The following is a 23,715-nucleotide window of genomic DNA, read 5'->3' as shown; positions in this document are numbered from 1 at the left end:
AAAGCTAGGGCAAAAACACCCTAGGATATGGCAATATACCAGACTACATCAGATTCATCTTGCATAGAAAAAAGATGAAAAAGGGTCAAAACATTGACGAGAAAATTGACCAAGCTAGCACTGAAACGTTGTCAAGTACCCTTACAAAAAGGGCTAAAATACAACCAAATATTTGACAACACCAGATGTGACAACACATGAGAAAAGCCAAAGAAAAATTTCTACTTGTGCTTTTAGTTTTATTTTAATGGGCGTTTAAGAACTTGATGAACAGATGTTGGAAAAAAAAAAAAAAGATTTAACTTCTCTCAACGAGGTCAGCCAGTGTCAAACTCTCTGCTGTGTCAGCACTCAGGAACATGAATAGAACCACTCAGCCTCCAGAAACAGACTACACCTTATCCCAGCACCAGGTGTGTTTTCAGTCAGGCAGTCAGCTGAAGTCAACATGGAGCACAGACCAGAGAGGAGAAGAGCGTGGAGGACTAGAGCGGAGGAGGATAAGGAGGTGTAATGGCAGTAAATCCATGAAAACATTTTCTCTTCCCTCTCATGGAAACTGCAGCTGAGAAAACACTGCTGGAAATTAGTACTCAGGAACTACTGGAAGCAGTACACACACACACACACACACACACACACACACACAGTGGCTGGTTCATGCTGCTACTGGTCTGCTTTGTTAAACTTTACTCCCATCAATGAGAAACACTGAGATTCAGAGGTTTCATCTCTATTGCTTTTATAATCTGGTGTAGTTCAAGGTGGTGAAGCCCTTTATGGATCAGCCTCAATTTTAAGGCCGATTTTAAAAACCAAAAAAACCCCAAAAACCAGACGCACTCCAGCTTATCTTGTCTAAATCATGTTTAATGGTTCAAACTGCTACGAGAAGTCCAGAATTCAACATAGAGTGTTAGTACAGAGCAGTGTGGTACTGAGTGTTAGTGTGTTTACATGAACAGAGTTACTGTGCGATAATGAGAATACCGTTTATCTGAGGCTGTGTTCAGACAGCAGCAGCAGCAAATTGCAGTTCAATAAAAAAAGACTTTGTTCACTGATCACATCTGTCACAGTAGGGATTGCACAGGTGGAAATGGTAACAGTTTGGATGACTGCTGTGACAACAACAACAAAAAGTTTTTCAAATGACTTTAAAAGTAGAGGTGATGCTCATACATTTTTCAGATGTAAGAGATTGACATCCAAGGAAAAGTCTGCAAAGCCTGCCATTCCTCTGAGAGAAAACCACATAACACAAACACACAAAAAAGGGAATGCTTAAGGCAAATGATGCCAACTTACCTTGGTCATACGACCAACAGTAGAGTATTTTTATTGTCAATCTGTGCAAAAGCCATTATTTTATATGCTTCATCATCATTATATCCATTCCCCAGATTTTGTGGCTAACCTAACAGCACATTCTGTCAAGGTAATGCACTTCATGTGTGCTACATGTCAGTATATAGTACTTGAACATCATAATGGGAATACGTTTTTGCTTTGCCTCTTGCACAAAGTCAAGGGCTGCGTCCACAAATCACTCCCATAAAAGCCTCGAGTTTAGTTGCAACAAAAATAACATGTAAAATAAGTCCTTTTTTCAATATCTACCTACAATTTTAACGAGAACTGTTAAAACTGGTTAACCATTCAGTTTTCTAACATTTCCAAGATGATTTTTTTATTATTTTTTCGATCCTACTCAATTAGTTTTGGATGATTCTCAGCTCAAGATAATCCTTATTTTTCTTGGCCTTGGTGCAGTTTATTTTAGCTCCCTTCACATGCCATTCAAGATCACCTTCTTCTGACTGGCTGTCCTTCTTAAACAGGTTTGGACATAATGTTGGAGATATGTACCAATACAGGATCCATGTAATACAGATTAATGTTACCGAATTTAAGAGAAATGTAACAAGCACACATCTAAGGACTTTGTCTGCCATCATGTGTGTTTTCTGACTACCGACTGTCATTTTCTGAATTTATCACATATCGATAATTTTTTTTAGTCAAATAATGAAAGACCCCTTGCAAATATAAAAAAACGACCTGCAGTTTTATAACCCACAGTTGACTTTCACATGTACTGAGATGTGCATGTAAATGTATCAATATTTTTGGTGCAGAATGTTCAGTTTTGGATATATCAGCCATAGAAACATTGACACTACCAACACTACAGTTCAGCCGAGGGTGACGCCATCAGCGTTTACATCCTGTCATGAGCAGACGCACGCATCCTTATGCACTGTGATATGGTGGATTAAATTTGATTTTGGGGTGAACTCCCTCTAAATTATGGTGACATTCCTCTTCTATTTAAAATTTTACTCAGAAAAAAACATTATATTTGTCACGGTGTGGGTCGCACAAATATAGTACTAATTTTTAACAGGTACCAAAACAGAAAATGCATGTTAGAATATGTTTGCTGGTCAGATTTGAGGGGAGAATAAACATTTGTTAAACTAAAGCATAATGAAACTGATGTCCTGCATCTGCCCCCCACCCTCATAATGCCCACGTAAACCATCAGCCAACATGAAATCCTGATACTGAATGCCATATCAAAGCAGTAAGATTTTTGGTTTTATTCTTTATGTACAACTGCTTTAAAAAAAAAAAAAAAAAAGGTTATAAAAAGCTTTACAAAATGTTTAAAAATTTGTTATTCATGTCTAACAAATTTGCAAAATGTAAATTTTACAGGCAATTTTAAAAAGGGCTTTTTTTTTTTTTTTTTTTTTTTTTTTAAAACAGTGCCACACAGAGTTTTGATAATTTTTATCTCTTTATATGGTTGTTGGTCTTCAACTTGTTATCCATATCTTTGCAGTCATTTACTGTCTTTTTACACATCTATGTGACTTTTTTGAAGCTCTTTGCAGATTTTAAAGTTGGAATTTGTCAAAACAGAAGGCTGTGACCTGTGCTCATGAGCCCCATTCAGTAATCCATCGATAACTGGATCTACTGATAATGAGGAAAACAAGTTTCTGCTGCTTTCTACTCCCACTGCTGTCTGAACAAAGCATCGATATCCATGTTTCATTTTCTTAGGAGCTCAGTGGAAGGCAGGTCATGGCTACAGATGTATTCAAAATGTCCAAGTCCAAATGGCTTTCGTATCATTTAAAATGTCGTCCATTCCATCACCATGGTAACATGGTCAACATCCAGGATTAATAAAAACTGTAACTATGAAGAGGAGCTGTGTAGCCAACAAAGCCACCGCGGGAGGAAAAAAAAAAAAATACATGGCTGCACGCAGTTTTAAGCTCCTCCCTCTGGCATCTTAACTGAGCGCTTTAGGTGTATACACACACACACACACACGCGCACACGCACACACGCACACACACGTGCGCACACACACACACGTAAACACACACGCACACACAATCAAACACACATTAATTGATGTTTGTGCAAAGGAAGTAAATGACAAAACTGACTTCAAACAGTGGCAGATGAAGAGATGAACTACATTCAGCTACAACAGCCTGTAATAGTGCAATATCTACACACACATACACACAGTCACACGCACGCAAAGTCAGAAGATCTCAGTGGCGACCCTGAATTTTCTTGTGCAGCATCTGGTTCCATCTCTGGACAGAAGGAAAGACAGAAAAGTGAAATGATTGGGAGGAATCAGCCCCATCTTTGGAGACAATAAGCAAATAAAAATGCAATCCCTAATAAAGATCCTTGGTTGCTGCTTTTCTGGAGAGGGTACTACAATCAATGTATTAGTCACTGGTCGCAAAGTGTGACAGCATTGTAACCATTTATGCTCAAGCCTATGGCGACTGACTTGCTGCAATCTTCCCTTAAATGATACACGTTCAAAGAAAACAAAAAAGGCAGTAAAAACAGAAAACAAAGCAAAGCATGGTGGCTGTGGCTCAGGTGGTAGAGCAGATCAGCTACTGATCGGAAGGTTGGTGGTTCGATCCATGGCTTCCCCAGTCTGCAGGCCAAATATCCTTGGGCAAGATACTAATCCTAACCCCGAGTTGCCCTCCGATGCGTTCATCGGAGTATGAATGTGTATGAATGTAGTTTACGTTGCACTTGAGTTTAGAAGTGCTTGTATGAGTGGGTGTGAATGGGTGAATGAGGCATGTTGTATAGAGCGCTTTGAGTACTCCGGGAGAGTAGAAAAGCGCTATATAAGAATCAGTCAGTCCATGAATCTTTTTTTAAAGGTTTCAGCAGAGCTGTTCAGTTTTTCCAATTGTTGAAATCTCCCTCTAAGTCTCTGGGGAATCCCGATGCTCCTGCTCTGGTACATTTCAAACTACAGTGCGCTGAGCAGTTTCGGTGCACGCTGCAATGACAATGATGGGCGCGTGTTTCGCCACAGTCACAATGCCAAATCTTCAGAGTGTGAGAAAACAAGAGCTGCAAGCCTGTTCCAAAGAAAACTGATAATTTATTTGAAATTGCTGACTCCGTTTTGCCTGACTTGTTAATTTGCTCATAGTTGGCAGAAGCTGGGAAAAAAAACGTTGAGAGCAAAGGGTCTGAAACCAGTCAACACTAGAGACTTTCCATTTTAACCCAGAACCAAAATCAGGTATATTTAACCACACACCTTGACCTTCCTGCCAATTCTATCCTTCCACTTCTGAGCAATGGACCTGTCAATCAGGAGCAACCTGCAAAGAAAAATTTTTTAACAATATTTGGCATAGTTTAACAGCTAACTTAAGCTAGCAAAAGAAGAAACTACAATACGACTTTTTTTAAGAAAAGGAAAAAAGTAACATTTGGCTCTGATCAGTAATTTATCACAATAGGACCCTGCAGAGCGAAGGGACAATCAGAAGCTGTCTCAGAAAGTCTGACAGCATACTGGTTCTACGAGTAGGGATGGGTATCGAAATCCGGTTCTAGTTGAGAACTGGTTACCACTGTTTCAATTCCTTGGAATTGTTTGCCATTTTTGCAAATGATTCCCTTATCGATTCCAGTCGCCCTGAATGACGTCACCACGTTGCGGAGCGTCATTTACCTGGCAGGAAACACGGCGCCTAAGCGGCTCAAACACTCAAAAGTTTGGTTATACTTTACGAGAACGGATGACAACAGGGCAACTTGCAATACTTGCAAAGTAGATATTTCATTTAAAGGAGGAAAGACTACGAATATGCAAAAGCATTTGCTCACAAAACACGCGATAACCTTAAATGAATGTCGTGTTTTTAATTCCGCTCCGGACTCGTGAATCTCAACCCAGCAGCAGCGGTAATGTTTGCACGTCCTCTCCCGTTAATACGGCAGGTAAATAATCAACTAACAGTGCATATTATGTTAGCGCGATCTGCCTTATTACAAAACCTGCCATTACTGTGCGCTGCATTTAGGTGACCATGATGAGACAGACAGAGTCTGGCTGGCTCAGATGCTGGCAGTTCTCGCTGCAGTCTACCGGTAGCGTCTCCTTTCAGGCCAGGATAGACGAATGTCACCGAGCAGTGACTAAGTTTGTGGTCAAAGGCTTGCACCCATTTGCCACAGCAGATGCCCCCGATTTTCGGTAAGTGAATGTGTTTAATTGTAGGCAGGGACATTATATTGGATGGATATTCTTGTTTAATTGCTACAGAATAATTTATGTTACACTTTGTTATTGCTGCAGAAGAATATATATTTTATTATTTTACATTTACAATTTTTTTTCCTGGGGACCCTGTGACACCCCATTGAAGAGCCGTAGGCCATGTTACTCCTAAATTTCTATCTTGTTCAAAGAGAAGATATAAAACAAAGTTCTAAGCTAATCGATCTGTGTGTTCTCCTTTTTTAAAAAGAATCGATAAGAGAATCGATAAAGAATCAAATCGTTAAACAGAATCGAAAATGAAATCGGAATCGTGAAAATCTTATCAATACCCATCCCTATCTACGAGTGAGATTTTTCTCTAGATAAAGCCCAGTCTCAACAGGTTCTGGACTTCTATCTTACCAACTTCTTGATGTCAATAACTATATTATCAGTTATATCTTCCACTGCCCATACTTTGAGGTTTCACCATCCTCGTAGCCCATAATGATGTAATCTTCTCCAGGAGTCAGCTTAGGACACAGGCAGGAGGATGAGTAGTAGAGTGTCAGCGTCATCTTGGGAATGTTGACCAGAGAAGACTTGATCACCTCCTTCACGTCCACCACAGCGGTGGGCTCCAGACCGCGATTCCTCACCTCCTTGACCCTTGCTCTGATCACTGAAGAACAAAGGCACCAGCATGGAAATTGAATATGAGATTTTCAGAAATTCCTCTTACCAATGCGCATCAACCCATCAAAACACACCCTTTTGTTGTTATGTTTTTTTAAATTCCTGGTTTAAGTGTGAATCATTATTTAATTTTTCTTGGCCTGGTACCAGACCTTATTAAACACATGCATACAGCATTTTACTAGTGAAAAACTTTACTGGACAGCACAGCTTGGATAAGGAAGCTACTGGCATTGAGCAATTTGTCCAAGTCAGCAAGCAAGAAACTCAAACACTGACTAATGAAGCCTGTCTGCCTGAAAAGAAAATTAAACTGCAGGGAACTTGAGTCATGGAGGGTAGTTTGACTTTGGATATCAATGCTAATGCTGAGCTATCGTTTTTCTGCCTAATGTTAGCTACTGTAATACTAGCATCAAAGCAACTGCAACCCATCTTACATTGGAATATAGCTGCACTGTACAAATCTGGCTAAGTTATAGCTAGCTAACTAACTGTATCCTTTTTGCTAACATTATCACTAGCAAAATGCAAGTGGAGACAATCATACAATGGTACAAATCAAAAGATATAAAACTGATATATGCACTTTCTAAACAAATAACCAGCTCAGGGCAGTTAGACGTTAGCTAGCTATGACTTGGGTAATTTGGCCTAAACGTTACAAAGCTTACAAAGACATTCCCATGCTCACATAAGAAAATCTCAAGCGCTGACACATGAGGCCAATAAGGAGACAGTCAAGAAACTGATCTTCCAAAAAGCCCTGTGGCCTATTTTTTCACAATTAAAATGTGTTTATTAGACTTACTGATTACAAACCTGTCACTTCAAAAGTAAATTAAAAAATGTATATATTAATCATCCAGCAGCACCAGCCCAGTGCACGGAATTTGCTAAACTTGTCATCCTAACAAAAACAAACCCATGCAGAAGTCTCAGGGTTAACATAGCAAAGAATGCAACTAACGCAGAAAAACAGACATCACTGTAAGACAAAAAAAAAAAAAAAAAAAGGCCACTAAAAGAGGAAATGGAAGCTACACAGATGGATGAGAAGTAAGCAGAACCAGCACGGCAGGTTGGATTCCAGTGTAATATCAGAATCTGTGTTAATTAGCAAAGGGAGAATGCAAGCAGTAAGATTTATAAAGACCACCTTCTGCACTATGGCATGCTACCAGGTTTACTAAACTCCTCTGTTTCAATTATATCAGACGATTTTGAAAGTGGGCTCTTGTTTAATGATTGCTTGGAAAAAAATAAAAATCTAAAAGCTTTCCCAAATGGATTTTGTGGCCAAAAGCACTAGTGAGGACCACATGGAAATCTCTGCTGGATTTGCCAAATCAAGCCTGCGTGCTGTATTCATCAGGAAAAGCCTTTCTGGCCTCAAGCATTTTTGTCTCCAATTTAATCTAGTTGGAGCACAGAAGTTTTTTACTTTTATATTCAGGGAGAAAATATCTGTGTACGAGGTTGTTAAAAACCTTCTTGCAGTTAAGGTATAAAGCAAGTCAAGTACTGATTTTACAGACTTGTGAAAAGGAACAATGGGATTACTCAGATCACATTACTTTAAAGACTTTGGTTCATTATTAGTGTCACCAATAGCATCTGAGGATCAAATATGATACAAGATTAGCCACCTGATGAAAGCTGAACAACACATGACACTCTCTCCATAATACAGGCTTTTCCAGGTACTAAACATGAAAAACAAGATCCCAAAATCATCTCAGAACATCTGATCTGACTTGTATCTCAGTAGAATTATACACAGATATGTGAAAATGTGACCTCAAATAAATTATGCATTTACATTAAGTGTAAAAAAGAAAATACAAATAATACTTTAAACAAAAACTTCAGATGACTCACCATAGTTGTAGTTGTTCTTCTCATAGGTTCTCATATTCATTCTGACTGACTTACATCTGCATCTATCTATGGAAACACAAATTAGAACTTTTCAAATAAGTACTGACAAAGGAAAGTTTTTCCCAAGCTCCATCTTAAAAATCCACATTTCCCAGTTAAATTTGCAATGCCTAATTTGAGTGAGCCAAGAAAGATCATCGTCGCAAGTTTAAATCCACTCAAGATTGTTGCTTGTCTGAGGGTATCTATGAATTTGGTTCTTCTTAAAACATGGACTGAAATGACATCCAAATTTGTTTGCTTTCGTGGCCATTTGGACAGCACCCAACATAGCTGTTGCCTCATGTTACCAATTTTTGTACTTCCAATTGGCCAAATGTGGTCTGACTGTAACTATTAAGCTACACTCAGGGCCAAATATAAATATTATCAATACCACTGGTGTAGAATGACGTAAACTAGACCAAAGGTCGGACATTAGACAGAAGTTACCTCCATCTGGTCCTCTGCAGTGAAGGTTGTTTGAGTCCATTGGGAAGTCTGGACTGGATTCTGTCAGGGGAATCAAACCCAGGAAAGACACGCTTTTTAGTAAAGTGTTTTAACAGGTTCATAGTTAATTCATACCAGTGGTTTTCAAACCGTTGGGGTGGAACACAGAGATCTAGATCCCATTGTGCTGACCTTTTACCCAAGTTGAACTAATTTTAAAATTGGTGTGTCAGACTTTCCAGCTTCTGAGGTGCGGCAGACAAACTACTGACATCGGGTAGTCCAGTGGTCAGAAAAAAAATGCAATCGTTTCCACATCCAAATACACGCACACACACACACACACACACACACACACACACACACACACACACACACACACACACACACACACACACACAATTCATCACCATTTGGTGTAATCTGGTTGTGAGGCCTCAAGGTCAGTTTTATTTTCTACTTTAGCCAGCTTAAGGTTTTGAAACTTGATGTGATGAACGAGGGGCGGATCAGACAGAAATCGAGGGTGACAGCTGTTTTTCCTGAACTCTTTAAACACAACCGATCATTGATTAATGATCATATCCTGGATAATGCTGGAATAATCCTTCTGACATGATGAATGAAAAAAAATTATAACAACATTTAGTAAAGATTTTATTCAATAATGACCCAGAATGAGACTGTGAGCCCCAAAACTCATGTGTTTACAGATATAAGGGTCAAAGAGTCATTTTCACATAGATCATAGGACTAGAAGTTTTGGGTTTTTTGCAACCCTCAGGTGTTGCCCCCTACTGACCATCCTGTAGGCTTAAGGCTTTGCTTTTTAGACCCTGGAAGATATTTTACATAGAGACCATGTTAAGAAAATGGAAATGTTAAGGTTTAGCCTTACCTGGGTTACACCTGGCTGGGTCCTGGTGGTATGGATCTATAGAGACACAGAAAGATGGCTGTCAGAAATGAAAGAAACTTGTTCATTTTGGTTCGTGATTAAAAATGGTGGTCTTATTGGAATACAACTCAAACAAGTGGATCATTACTCAGTGTCAGTAATGCACAAACTGCACAGAACAGTCATTATGACTTTGATATTCACTACTTCACCCCCAAGCAGCCGCTCCCTGAGCCTCATTCTGCCAGAGGTTTCTTTCTGTTAAAAGGGAGTGTTTCCTTTTTTGTGTGTACGTTTTTACAGCATCATAATTTTGTTAATGTTGCTTCAGAACCATCAGGGGAAGTTTACTTTCAGTGCTTTCTCAAAGGCCTTTGAAAGACAATTTTGTGAAAAGGTTCATTTTTAACCAAAGTATATTTTTATGAAACTGAATTTTTTTTTTTTTAGAAATTGTAATAACAATGAAAATAACAACAACTATTATTATGATGACGACGACTTTATATCCAAACCTAAGTCATCATTACCCCATTGGTTGTCACATGACATGAACTGCAGTTTGAAGTCCGCTTCCTACACAGACTTTGTTCCACATTATGGGCTCTCATCAACTTTCTGAAGCTGCTGTGGGAGTACATTTTGGTCTTTTTTGCCTAGTTGCAAAGCTATGACATCACCACAATGTGATTAGTCAGTTGCAATAAATGTTCCAAGAGCAACATTATTTATAGTGTATGAATACCAACAGCATTGCATAGATCCTCAAGCGTTAACCTTTTAACCAAGGCACTGTCGACTAAAACGAATAGCCCTCAGTTTGTTGGGCTTACCCTTTGAGTCAGACATCTGTTACATGTGTAAAGTGAAACTTCCTCCCTTTACACAGAAAGGAGCCAGTAGAGGTTGCTTCAAGATAGGGGGTTTTGTAGTGATATTCAACTGGAAGAAGAGGCTGGAAATTTGCATCCCACCTGACCAGGAAAATATTTTTAACAAAAGGCTCGTGATCACCGTTACCATTGTGATCTGGACCCGGGCAAAGTTGCAAAATGGATGGTTAGACTGTCCTGGAGGTTGTGGGAAAAGGTCCAGAAGGAGGGAAAACTAACTTTGGAGATATGTGGGACTTTGGATTTCTTTATTATCATTATCATCATCATTATTATTATTATATTATTATTATTATTATTATTATTATTATTATTATTATTATTATTATTATTATTATTATTATTATTATTTTATTTTTTTTATTTATAAATGCTGCCTCCTGCAAGGTACATCCAGGCAACACCCTTCTCTAAACCAAACTGAATATTTTCATCCATTTCATTCATCCATCTCGTGAATTTAATATCAGAACGAGCAACTGTGGAAAATGTCAATTTTTCAGAAACTTCCAAAGTTGCTCTGTAAAAAAAGGCTTTAGCCTTGGAATCTGTATCAATAAGCCAGGTTCTTAATACAGACCTGAGATGCTACAATAACTTTCTATCTGCTGGGTTTCTGCAAACCCCCCCCCAAAAAACAAGGTTAATAGGCCAGTCAGTTTTTTTCTCCTTTTCTTTTTCCCCCCGATATTGTAAAAACTAGATCATTATGGCAGATTAGCACATTAGCCTGTGGTGTGGCGTTTAACTGCTCTGGAAGAGGTGAACTTACAGAGATCAGACTTAAAAACTGCCTGAATGCATTAGCCCGATTAGCCAGACAACTGTCAATAGAGATATGTATTGCAGTTACCAATTTTGTAGGTGTACAGTTCTGCACAGAAACTATGCCACGCTGGTGGCTGCTGTGCTACATCTATATGAACCACCTTTTTAAGGTCACACCATCAGATTCAGGTCAAGACATTGACTAGGCCCCTCCATAATCTTCATTTTGTGTTTCTTAAGCCATTCAGAGGTGGATCTGCTGGTGTGTTTTTGATCAGTGGGTGGCAGAACCCAAGTACCCTTCAGCTTGAGGTCATGAACAGATGGCCAGACATTCTCCTTTAGGATGTTTTGGTAGACAGCAGAATTCATTGTTTTATTTACCACAACAAGTCTACCAAGTCCTGAGGCAGCAAAACAGCCCCAGACCATCACACTATCACTACCAAATTTTACTGTTGGTATGTTGTTCCTTTTCTGAAATGCTCTGTTATTTTTTTTAAAAAAACCAACAAACAGATGTAATGGGATACACACCTTCTAAAAAGTTCAACTTTTGTCTCGTCAGTCCACAGAGGATTTTCTCAAGATGTTTTCTGGCATAGCTGAGACAAGCCTTTATGTTCCTTTTGCTCAGCAGTGGTTTTCGTCTTGGAACTCTCCCACACAGGCAATTTTTGCCCAGTCTCTATCTTATGGGGAATCATGAACGCTGACATTTACTGAGACAAGTGAGGCCTGCAGGTCTTTGGATGCTGTTCTGGGGTCTTCTGTGACCTCTTGAATGAGTTGCCGCTGCACTCTTTTTCACATTAATAATAAACACCTTAATTTAGAAACTGCATTTTGTGTTTTCTTGTGTCATCATTGTCTAATATCTAAATGTGTTTGATGATCTGAAACATTTAAGTGTGACAAACATACCAAAAAAAAAAAAAGAAAATCTGGAAGGGGGCAATACCTTTTCACACCACTTTATGTGCAGCTCTACCCAAAAAACAACAGAGGATAGGGAAAAGAGCTATGCGGGGTGCCATCCAATCACGGGAAAAGCATAATACACTGATAACGACCTGGGAATTAGCTTTATGGTACAAGTCTCTGTTCTCATGCATCCCTGTACCTCTAGGTGTGCAAAGGTAACTGGGGTTGTGAGCTGGTGTTTCAATACACTGACAAACTGCAGCTGCTTCTAGTTGTAAACATACTTCTGTAAAGCAACATGCAGACCAGAGTCCCACAGAAAATCACTGGAATGACTTAAATGATCCACCCCGACAGAACCTCAGCAAACCAACAAATTACACCAAGGGAAAATCCCAAAGCCCCGCTGAGCCAAGCCAAGCTGGGGCAGAACAGAGATATGTGGGTGTATCGTTATGGAGGTCAAGGGGATTGAGATGAAGGTTTTTTCTGGACTTGCTGGTCCTGGATCTGTTTGAAGGAGCAGAGGACAGTGAGGGTCTTATTGAGTGTAAAATGAGTGGGCCTCCTGTATCAAGGAGCTCTTTGAGAAAGTCTGTGGGAGTGAAGTTGGACAGGGAATGACTCATGTTATCTGAGAGGGAGCAGAAACAAACTGCTGAGAGTAGTATAGCATGATAGAAAACACTGATATGTACTAAAAATTGCAGTGAGCGATCCTCATCGGAGGTAGCCTCCATGTCGAGACTCTCAAGAGGACAAAAGAGTGTAGTTCAAACCATTTAAGATGTCACTGGTTTTACTATGCATGAACTTGAGTACGAGTCATTTTCATGTTGTCATATTTCACTCCTAAGGATATCATACGTGGTATTATTTATGTGGATCACCTATGCTAGGGTTATTGCCAATGTATATATATTGTACTATTGTAAACCTACAATAGCATGGAGAAACCCCAACAATCAGATGAACACCTTATGAACAAACACTTTGGTGACAGTAGGAAGACAAAACTCCCCTTTATCAGGAAGAAACCTCCGGCAGAACCAGGCACATGGAGGCGCAGCCATCTGCTGGTCATGGAATATAGCTGCCCTTTATGGCACTTATGTGACTAATCTGCAGAGTCATTTTGTTACTTAATTACACATTCAAAATCAAAAGTTGTGTTGAAATTGACAGAATTCCTAAAAATACCCTGAAACTATGTTAAATAACGAAAACCCAATGTTTTAAATGAAACTCAAATACTACAAATCAGTGAGACTGAAAAATGTTTTAGAAACTGCAGGTTTGTGTTTAATAGCTGAAGGGCGATCACGTGAACAAATTCATCTTTGTCTTCACAAAGAAAAATATTTGCTCTTTTTGATTCAGAAAAATCTCAATAGTGAAGCAATATCTGTATTCTGAGGAGACACTCAGAGTATCTTTGGTGAAAAGGCTAACCTTCCAATGAAGATGGTCCTTTCATTATTACAGACACTATGAAAGATGGACGTAGCTTTCAGGTCTGAAAAGTAGAAACCAATGCAAAGCAACTGAAATCTGTCTTCTTTTCTACAAGGGTTGACCATTCTGGTGTTTTAGAAATCTGCAGGAAAATTGGCATCAGCCCTGACCTGTATGAACACTTTTTCGAGTTTATGGTTTGAGTCTCTCATTCTGAGTGATATTGAATAAAACGTCATGTCCACTTTGTAATTTTGGTCATTCTAAGTGTTGAGAGGCAGGATTACCAGAGTCACCCCTTTCTTATCACATCTGGTCTCAAAATACCAAAAAGGCAATGGCAGAAGCAATCAGGGGCTCATGTTACTGTAGCTACGTCCATCTTTCACAGTCTTTGGTCATGCTGACAGACACTTGTATGTGGTATCAGTAAGAGTAGAGCCTGGTATACTTTACTTAGCTCCTCCAGTGGTCAAATACATGAATTAAACAGTGTCTGGCTTCAAATAATCATCTTATGAACTTTTTGTTCACAAGCTGATGTTAACTGTCCAAAAAGCTCAATAAAGATTACATTTTAAATTTGAATCAATCATTTGGTCATACTCGCTCATGCCTTCATTCAAGACCTCTAAAAAGGAGCTGATTTTAAAGTTTTTTTTATGTTGTTTATGATGTTTTTAATGTTTCTGCACCTCAACCAGAGTCACTGAACAGCTTCCTGTTACCATCCTTTTACCGTCAATTTTAAATAAAGGACATCCTTCAAGTACCAGCATGAACATTAGCATTGGACATAAGTCTTATTAGTTATAAAAATGGTGATTACTTGATTAATATTTTTCCCCCCTCTTTGGATTTTGTGCTTTTAAAAAAAAAAATGTTTTAATAATCTTTGTCAACGTCAACATCATTTTGTGATGGTGAAACAAAACAAAAAAACCCAAACCAAACCAAAACACAGAAACATCAGAACAATTTCCAGAATTAGGCTGTCTCAGGACAAAAATGGCAGCCACACATATAACATCAATAATACAAGCGAATGAGTGTACCTGGTCCGTCTGCCTTGACGATGGCCTCAGGAGAGATGCAGACTCCACGGTCATAGAGTGGCAGCTCGCTGCAGGCCAGGTTGTCGGGCCAGCTGTGGTTGTAACGCTTCATCACCGGCTCACAGCCGAGCTTTGCCCGCTCGCACACCGCCTTACAGGGCTTGATTGGCTCATGCTGGAAGTCAATAGTACAGATTGGCGCATACATGGCACATAGGAAAAAGAGCAAATCCGGACTGCAACCAGTACCTTGAACAAGAAGGGAAACACAGGTTATATGTGCAATTTCATTAGAGAGCATAAATCATGAGCAGCTGCAATGACAAATAAAAAAATCAGTGGGGTGGCAGCTATTGAATTTAGTCCACCCGCCCTGGAGTCACTCCCCCCGCCCACACCAGGTGTATCATGTACACCTGGTGCGAACTTTTATGCCATTGTACTGTTTTAAGTAGAACTTGTGATTTTCCCAAGTAAAGTAAACTCAGTGTAGTTGCCCACTCTCACTCTGTGAATATGAGTTCCATGTACACCCAACACCCTCCCTCCATAAACTCAATACTTTTGCAGGTTAACATAGAGCGTCCAAGCAATCAAGTGGTAAAAAGACATTTTTCCAGGAATTCGTATATAAAGGCACAATCTGTGGAAAGATGTCTTTTTGCAATCAGTGCAAATAGCTCTAAATACAGATGTTTTGCCAGAGGCAGCTTTAGTCACAATATTTATGGATTACAGCTCACATGTCTAACACAGCAAACATGCAATGTTACTCAAGAAAGTTACACAATATCTTATATGGTTAAAAAAATAAATGATGAGGACAAATTGGAGCACTTAGGAAAATATGTTGTGAACACCTGCAAGCATTTAAAAAACAGACATTTTTTAGCAAATGGTGTCCATCCTGGAAACATCTTTTTTATTTTCTTTTTAAATCCATGTGGTAGCAACACAAGTCATTGGTGATGACTGGAAGCTCCTGTGACTCCTACTCTGGAGAAAGACAAAGTTATCCCAAAGCTTGCTGCTCCATTTCAAACAGACCGCTTAATAAAGGGACCTTCCACACTTTTCTCTGTCTTTCCACTTAGCCCAGAAAGATCGCTTCCCTCCCAAATCCTATTGCTTCCAGAGGTACTTGCTGTTAAAAGTTCTCTCCTGGTTCAGTTCAATTCAGTTTTATTTATACAGCACCAAATCACAACAACAGTTGCCTCAAGGCACTTTATATTGTAAGGTAGACCCTACAATATTACATAGAGAAAAAAACCCAACAATCATATGACCCCCTATGATCAAGTACTTTGGCGACAGTGGGAAGGAAAAACTCCCTTTTAACAGGAAGAAACCTCTGGCAGAACCAGGCTCAGGGAGGGGTCGCCATCTGCCGCAGCCGGTTGGGGTGAGAGAAGGAAGACAGAGAGGTTGTCACCAAGTGCTCAGCTACTGGGAGTTCTTCAACTTTTAAATGGTATTTCAGAATTACGTTACATGCCACGACCAAGAAGCTTTCATATCCACACTTGTTGTAGAAATATTTAAGGACGGTGATAGACTCATGTCTTCTTCATGTCAGTGAAGACATGGTGCATTCAGGGACCCCTGGCTGAACTAACACTGGACTTGCACCATCTGCCATCCTGCTGCATATTTCAAACAGGACGAGACCAGAAAGAGTTTAGCACTGGGTAGAGATGGATCAGTGCTTTTATTGCAGAGTGGGTCTGAGGTTTGGCTGTACCACTTCACAGTGAAGTCACAGAAATAGTTTGAACTTGTGACCTCAAACTGCTTCCTGGTTTTTGGCCCACAGCTCTTTCATTAGGACATTTTTCTGGTTAAAGCAGAGTCCTTTTTACCACTTTTTAAAATCTCCATTCCACCCACCTCAGCCAAGCTCAAAGTTCAGCCAGCACCTAAATGTATTTATTGAAGACAGACATGGATAAATCATGAACTAATATGGCAGAAAATGAGACTGCAGAAACCTCAAACAGGGAAGATTACTGATGAATGTGACCACATATGCAGTTATCAATACTTGTCTCACATGGAAATGTGAAACGGTCGCTTATTACAAGTTAAACAACTGGGAGAAATGATCCGATTAGAGAAAAAACTAAGAATGAACACGTATACATATTTCAAACTTAAATCTACATTAGTAAAGAATTCAAAATATGGTTGTAGAAAGCGATAAAAGAATTCAAGTCAAACTGCTGGTTTGAAGTAAGAAAAAGGTTGGCTTTTACAGCAAGGACGTTATTATACAGCCCTATTTTAAAGTGTCTTATTCACCATTTTAAGTTAGCACATTTTAGTATGCTAACACACCAATTAGTAGGAAAAATGTCCATAAAGTACACTGCTGCTTCTTAAGGCTACTGAAACTTATATATATCTATATATCTATATATCTATATATATATATATATATATATATATATATATATATATATATATATATATATATATAATTTATCATAAAACAAAATATATATCAGTGTGCATTTGTGTATATTGTGAAAGATTTTCTTTGGACATTGGCTACCTTTTTCTCCTCCACCACTGCTCCATCCTCTTTCCACCTCCTTACCTCATGTCTCATTAACCTACACAGAGGTCGGGGCTCTAACACATGAAAATGTGCATAAATGGGCTTATTTATTCTGATGTTGTCACAGTTATTTGTCAATGGATTCTCACGTGATGACAGTGTATTTGCCAAGTGTGCAAGGATCCTACAGGCTAACAGCAACTAACAACAGCAAGAAAGCAGCATTTACTAACAGAAAAGGTCAGGAAATCCTCAACCACTCACACGAGTTGTCTGTCCCATAGTCCCTACCGTAGCCTCAATTAAACACTTGAAACAGAATTCAGTTGACTGCAATATACTGACATCTCGTGGTGACATTTTACACACTGTATCTCTTAAATAAATAAAAGAAATCCAGCCTGACACAGAACCTGAGAGCTGCATCTGGCCCTTCCACTGATCCATCTACTGTTTGTCTCTTTGAGGCATCATCAGAAACGGTCTCAGTCGAGGGGTGGTTGTCAAGAACCCATCCTTAAGGAAAGGAAACGGGGCAAAAAAACTGAGGTACGGAAAATTACCCAAGACCTGGACTGGAAATCAGTGGCAACAGGTATAGTAGAGTAATGAAGACTCTTTGAAGCAAAACATTTTAATTTTGGAGTTAATATGTAAAGAGTAGGTCAGGAGAGAGGTACCCTCTGAAAGTTTGGAATTTATGGTTCAACTGCTGTTAGTATGGATGGAGGAGATCAGCCAAAATAACCAAACCAAACGTAACTTTGGCAGCCTGCCCAAACCTTTAATATTTAGTTTAGTTAGTTTATTTTTAACCAGACAGCGATGGCGTGTGTAGAGAACGTGCAGGATTGAAAAGCAATGTTACTTGCCAAATCCTACAGAGAGATAGTAATATTTGGTATCCGCAGATATGCTCCGAGGCAGTTCCTGTTACAGTTTACTTATTAAATGTAAATTTCATGCATTATGACTGAGGCAATCCTACTTCCACTGACTTCTATAATGACCTATTCCACTTGAGTGGAAGGAGAAAAGACTATTTAAACCTAATTTGCCTAATTTTATCAGGCTGATGGATTAGAATTTTTTACTTAACTGTAAAATTACCACATACTTAATTACCATATACATCAAATGGTAGTGAAAATAAAATCATAATGAGGGGAAAAAAGTTAAAGCTATGCTTTTTAAAGAGCTAACTAGCCTTGCTTAGCAGCTACAGTAAAACTATAACATTTCATGTGGTTGAACTACTTTTAAATCACATAATGCAAAACCAATGTAAAATCACCTGCAATAAAAATTAAGTCTTTGTTAACCTGACTTGCTAGGATATATATATATATATGAGTGAAATAAGCAGTGAGACTGTGCATTGCACCATGGCAATTTCAAAAGACAAAGAATCAAGAATAACTTTTTCTTTAATATGCAAAACGAACCAATCCTATTTATTTCCACTGTGGGGCTAACTTATCAGGCAAACAGTCTCCCTGATGGAAGACTGTTAGATTTGGAGTTGAACTGTTATTATGTGTGGCTAAATTATTCCAGTTATCATTATTATTATCATTAGTAGTAGCAGTAGTTTCAGTGCAGGTGAAGGTAAACAGCACAGGGGTTAATGGTATAGAGGTGGAGACTACTTTATATCACGATAGAAGCAGGTGAAAGTGTAATGTGTATGGTCATCTCAGACAACAGCACTGCCGCTGTCTTAACCTTTTGTTTTTGAAAAGATTGGAGAAGAATACATCCTATTATATCTAAGTAAAATAACCAGACCCCTTTATCTTAAAAAAAAAAAACAAAAAAAAAAAAACTCCCATAACCCTACAGTTTTTACAGTTTTGCTCAGGATTTATAGCTCAACAAGCCAAGCTTAAAATGGAAAGAAGGTGGTCATTTTAAATAAATAAATAAAAACTTCTGTGCCGTTTTCCAAGTTTTTCATTATTTCTAGTTCTGAAAACATTTTCTGCTCAGAAAACGCAGCACTTTCATAACTATATGTAAATGAGCGTTGTCGATACAGACGGCCATACTTCTAATATTTAGGAACATGAGGTCAGAGGTCTAAAGACTAAAATTTGCCAATTGGATGCAATAGGTGACCAGCTGATGTGTGCTGGCATTAAGGTCAGCTTACCTGCTAAGTATGCTGACTCCATGGCCTGCCAAAGCTAACACTTTTGAAAAGTAAAAGCCTCCAGGCAGGATTAAGCAGGGTCAGAACTCACTGTCAATTACTCCACTGATTATGTTCCTGATTGATTTTTTATTTTTGCCTACAATTTACTACCAGACAACTAACATGGCCATCAAAAGTTCCCACAGTCTAAAGTGACATGTTTACAAGTCTTGTTTCTTCCTACAAAGCAAATGGACCAACATTTTGTTCACAGTGTTAGAAAACGGAAAATGGAAAGAGCCGAGTTGTTTTTGCACTATTTGAATGAGTGTGGTTGTATTGTTTTGTTTGTGCTCCTTGGTCATTCAGTTATATACCCTGAATATGGAAGAAAGACAAAAAAACGGATTAGTTTAGCCGACTGATTAGTTAAAACCATGAGTGTTTGACAGCTTTACTAGAAAAATGACTTCTGCCTCAGATGCATTGTTGGTTGAATAAAAATATTTAGACTACCATCCTATTCAAAACTGCAAATAATACATAATTACAAAGATTTTTCCAGCAGAAATGCCAGATACATGTACACAAGTTTGAACACTAACGCACTGGTTTAAAAATCAGTCTTTTGTACTACAAGCTTCTCAACCAGTTAAAAATGATGCCAAACGGGCTCATTTTCAAACTTTATTATACCGCAGCTATTTTCCCCAGAAAATGGAAACAGATTTTTGTCAAGAATTTTTAGGAAATACCAGGAATTCAATTTCCAGTATTCAAACCAACTCATGCTATGATTCTTCACGGTCAACTGGCTGGCTAATTAGAAAAAAAATGGAATGTCATCCCTTGCGGTGAAACAATTGAAATTCCTCTTTTTCCTGGACAACGTCCACAGCTCAGAGATCATTTCAGAATCTTAAACGCTCTTGTAACCAAATTCATGAGAACCCAAGAGGCTGAAAACGCTCAGGTTCCTCCTCCTGTAGCCAGCTATAATTCTGATGTGTGCTGTCTTGGATTGTGCTACAGTCAGACCAGAAAGTGGGTTGTTACTGACCAACTGTTCAAAATATGGTTGCTCCATTACAGAGTACTGCTACAGGAGCCAAAAAAGAAAGATAGAAAAAGGTTTCCATAATCTCTAAGTGAAGCGATGGTTTCAGTGATCAGACCAGATCCAGCCCTGCTCCACCACAAAACGCCTTGACATTTTTCCTGCAGGAAATACTTGGCAGTAGTTAGTATTTTATTAGTTTATATTTGATTAGCATTTATTACTAGTCAACTTTTGGGAGTGAGAGACCTAAGTCTGAGGGTCAGGTGGTCAACAGCTGATATAAAAATATTACTGAATCCCAATCACATGCATATATAAGAAAGAAGGTAAATAAAGCAGAGTAAAGTATTTGACACTGATTATACCTACCCACTGCTGTGCACATAATAACAACAACAACAACGATAATAATAATAATAATGATAATAATAAAGACATCAATTTAGTTCATGATAACATTCACTAATCAGTATTTTAGGATGTGATCTTCTGTTATTGCACAGAAGAAAAACTATTTTTTATGGTTTCCATAAGTACATTGGAAGGTTGGAAATCTGAATATATCTGATTAGGGGGCATATGTCCCCTCAAATATATATGATGATTACGGCCCTGGAAAAAACACGGTAATTTTAGAGAAGTGACCTATTCAAGTATCTGTTCGTCACTCCACCTTTTGTATGTACATTAAAGCCTCCTTACTTTAATTTGATCATTTCTGAGTTATGTGCCAAATAACATTACAGCGATGTTATGATTGGTCAGGTGTTTATGTTAACGTCAGGGCAACGTGCAGATGATACCACAGCGAGAAAAAAGGTCATTCCAGGTTCTTTCAGCCTTTGCCTGACTTGTTAAATAATCTGTGCGCTCTAAAACAGCGCTTTAACTGCTTATTAGCGACTTCAAAAATCGTGAACAGTAAGTTAAAAATAAAGTTGTGGGGGAAATGTTTACATGTTTTCATTCGAACCTGAAAAATCACTGTGCGATTGCTTCTACGGTCAGTTAATTACACACCAGGTTCTTCAATGACTTAATTAACTGCCCAATTAAAAAAAGTTTATCAGAGCACTGAGGGGCAGTAACTCACCCAGCAGCCCCTCAAACTGCTCGATGGCCAGCACCGCGTTGTCCTGCGTGCTGTGGTGGAGATGGTTCGGCATCTTGGTCATGTTCCAGGGCATGGACCGGCACAGCGGGATCCGCACCGTCTCGCAGGACGCCGCCCGGACCGCAGCCGGCCACAGCGCGCAGGACACGGCCAGCAGAGACACGGCGAGCCCCAGAGAGAGCATGTCGGTTGGTTCACAGAGGGTAGGGGGGCACAATGAAGTGAGGGCAGCGCAGGTCCGTGCTCCGGTGAAGTCTCGCTCATTCACTTCGAGTTAAATCCCAAATTAGACGCGATTTTCCTGCTGATTGGTGCTTTTCTGCTGCTGCCGTCCGGTCCGCAGACAGCGGGAGGGAGGAGCTGCTTTCTTATGCACACTTCAACCTCCTCCTCTTCCTCTATCCCTCCTTCTCTCTCCAGCTCCCCTCCTGGACTCGTCTCACCTCTCCTCCTCTCCTTTCCTCCTTCTTATCCTCCATACTAAAAGATAGATTCCTTTTAGATGAAAAGTCAACACGAGTAAAGCCGTGAAAAGCTCGTAGATGTGTGTGTGTGTGTGTCATTACATTTTACGAAATCAGTGGCTAGACCTCATACAGTTAACTTTAAGAGAAGGTAAGAGCGTGAGAAAAATAAAAGCTGTCTTTTTTTTAATAGTAGAAAACACTTGAAGTGTTATCAACGCCATGTACTGCAGAAAGTGATGTCCGGAACAAATGGGAAAATTCTTGTACCTGACCATTTTCAGACGATAACTCCAACTTTGGATTTTTTTTTGCCTCAAATTGCTATCAGTATGTAGGGAGGACGCATACAGTGTGCAGCTGTCAGTAAAACTCAGGCTCTGTCATGGTTTGGGCTGCATTACAGCTGGTAGTGTTGTCATAACTGATGATATTATGAATGCAGATTTTGATCCAACATGCAATACCATGTAGCATGTGAATAGCAGTGGTTTCACCTTTCAACATGTCAGTGACCCCAAACACACTGCAGTAAAACCTTGTTTGGATAGAAAAATACGTACACATTTCTCAAACACTCTGCAAATATAGTAAAGGCACACTGGAATAGAGATACACAAAAGAACGCTATGGGGACCGAGACCTCAAGATCATTGAAGCAGTGGTGGATCATCTTCACAGAGAACTGAACAAAAGGCAGGAAACGTCCAAAGAAGAGCTTGGAAAGTCTATCAAGAAGCCTGGAGAACTAGTGCTAAAGACTGCTTAAAGAAATGACAAGGAAGCTGCTGAAGAGAGTTCAGGCTATGTTAGAGAGTAAAGGCGGTCATACCAAATGTTGACTTTTAGGATAGTTAAAAATGAACAAACTTTATTTTTGTCATATATACTGTCTGTTCATGTATGTGTTTCAATAAACTGCTGCAATGCCTCAAGACATTTGAATAGTACCATTTAGACCTCTCTGCATCGAATCATATCTGTTATTAATCTCTATCTCTCTTCCACAGCATGTCTTTTATCCTGCCTTCCTTCTCTCACCCCAACCAGTTGCAGCAGATGACCGCCCCTCCCTGAGCCTGGTTCTGCCGGAGGTTTCTTCCTGTTAAAAGGGAGTTTTTCCTTCCCACTGTCGCCAAAGTGCTTGCTCATAGGGGGTCATATGATTGTTGGGTTTTTCTCTGTATGTATTATTGTGCGATCTACTGTACAATATAAAGCGCCTTGAGGCGACTTCTGTTGTGATTTGGCGCTATATAAATAAAATTGAATTGAATTGAATAACAATATCAAATTCAAACAAGAACAAACAAAGACAATTTCACAAACTAATCTATACTGATATAACTTTCTGGACCCAGGTATCAAATTTCCTGTTATGTTTGGAGTTTAGAAGTCTCAAAGTGCTCTCTTTTGAAAAGTAACCTGTGACAAAAGCTATCATGTAGGCGAAGCAAAAATGTTTTCCTCTGATGTAAAGTGGAATAGAAGCTGAAATGATTAAAAATTAAAAATATGCATTTAAAGTACAAACACAGACACATCACAAAGTCTACAACTGATCAAGACTAGATTACAAATTGTCCACTGAAAGAAGTCTCTGTAAAACAGATTCTGTATCTGCATATGCAGAACAGACCATCACCAGTGCATGGGCACAGAAGCATAATCTTTATGAAAATTCAAAATGTTTAAAGTGAAAAGCTGAATAGAGTTTGATCCAACCTTTTGTGTGAACTAAACTGTGACATCCCCTCA

At 39.1% G+C, this 23,715-nt stretch overlaps 2 protein-coding genes across 2 annotated transcripts in view; one reads left to right on the top strand and one right to left on the bottom strand.

Annotated features, from left to right (window-relative positions):
- Positions 1 to 852: 852 nt before the first annotated feature.
- On the bottom strand, positions 853 to 21,931 carry frzb (frizzled related protein). The gene is made up of 8 exons (XM_031748426.2): positions 21,473 to 21,931; positions 14,626 to 14,874; positions 9,531 to 9,566; positions 8,633 to 8,692; positions 8,141 to 8,206; positions 6,041 to 6,245; positions 4,613 to 4,676; positions 853 to 3,623 (listed from the first exon to the last, which is right to left on the bottom strand). The coding sequence occupies exons 1-8, from the start codon at positions 21,675 to 21,677 to the stop codon at positions 3,579 to 3,581; spliced, it is 930 nt and encodes a 309-aa protein (XP_031604286.1). The 5' UTR covers positions 21,678 to 21,931; the 3' UTR covers positions 853 to 3,578.
- dusp19a (dual specificity phosphatase 19a) overlaps positions 17,140 to 23,715 on the top strand; it is a 20,369-nt gene continuing 13,793 nt past the window's right edge. The window contains exon 1 of the mRNA XM_039600176.1: positions 17,140 to 17,734. The gene's annotated coding sequence lies outside the window, so the exon portion shown is untranslated. The remainder of the gene's footprint in view (positions 17,735 to 23,715) is intronic.

This window comes from Oreochromis aureus, linkage group 16 (assembly GCF_013358895.1).
Source record: "Oreochromis aureus strain Israel breed Guangdong linkage group 16, ZZ_aureus, whole genome shotgun sequence".
Classification (NCBI taxonomy): domain Eukaryota; kingdom Metazoa; phylum Chordata; class Actinopteri; order Cichliformes; family Cichlidae; genus Oreochromis; species Oreochromis aureus.
Note: the sequence above shows the minus strand (reverse complement) of the source record. Positions and strands in the feature narration are given on the sequence as shown.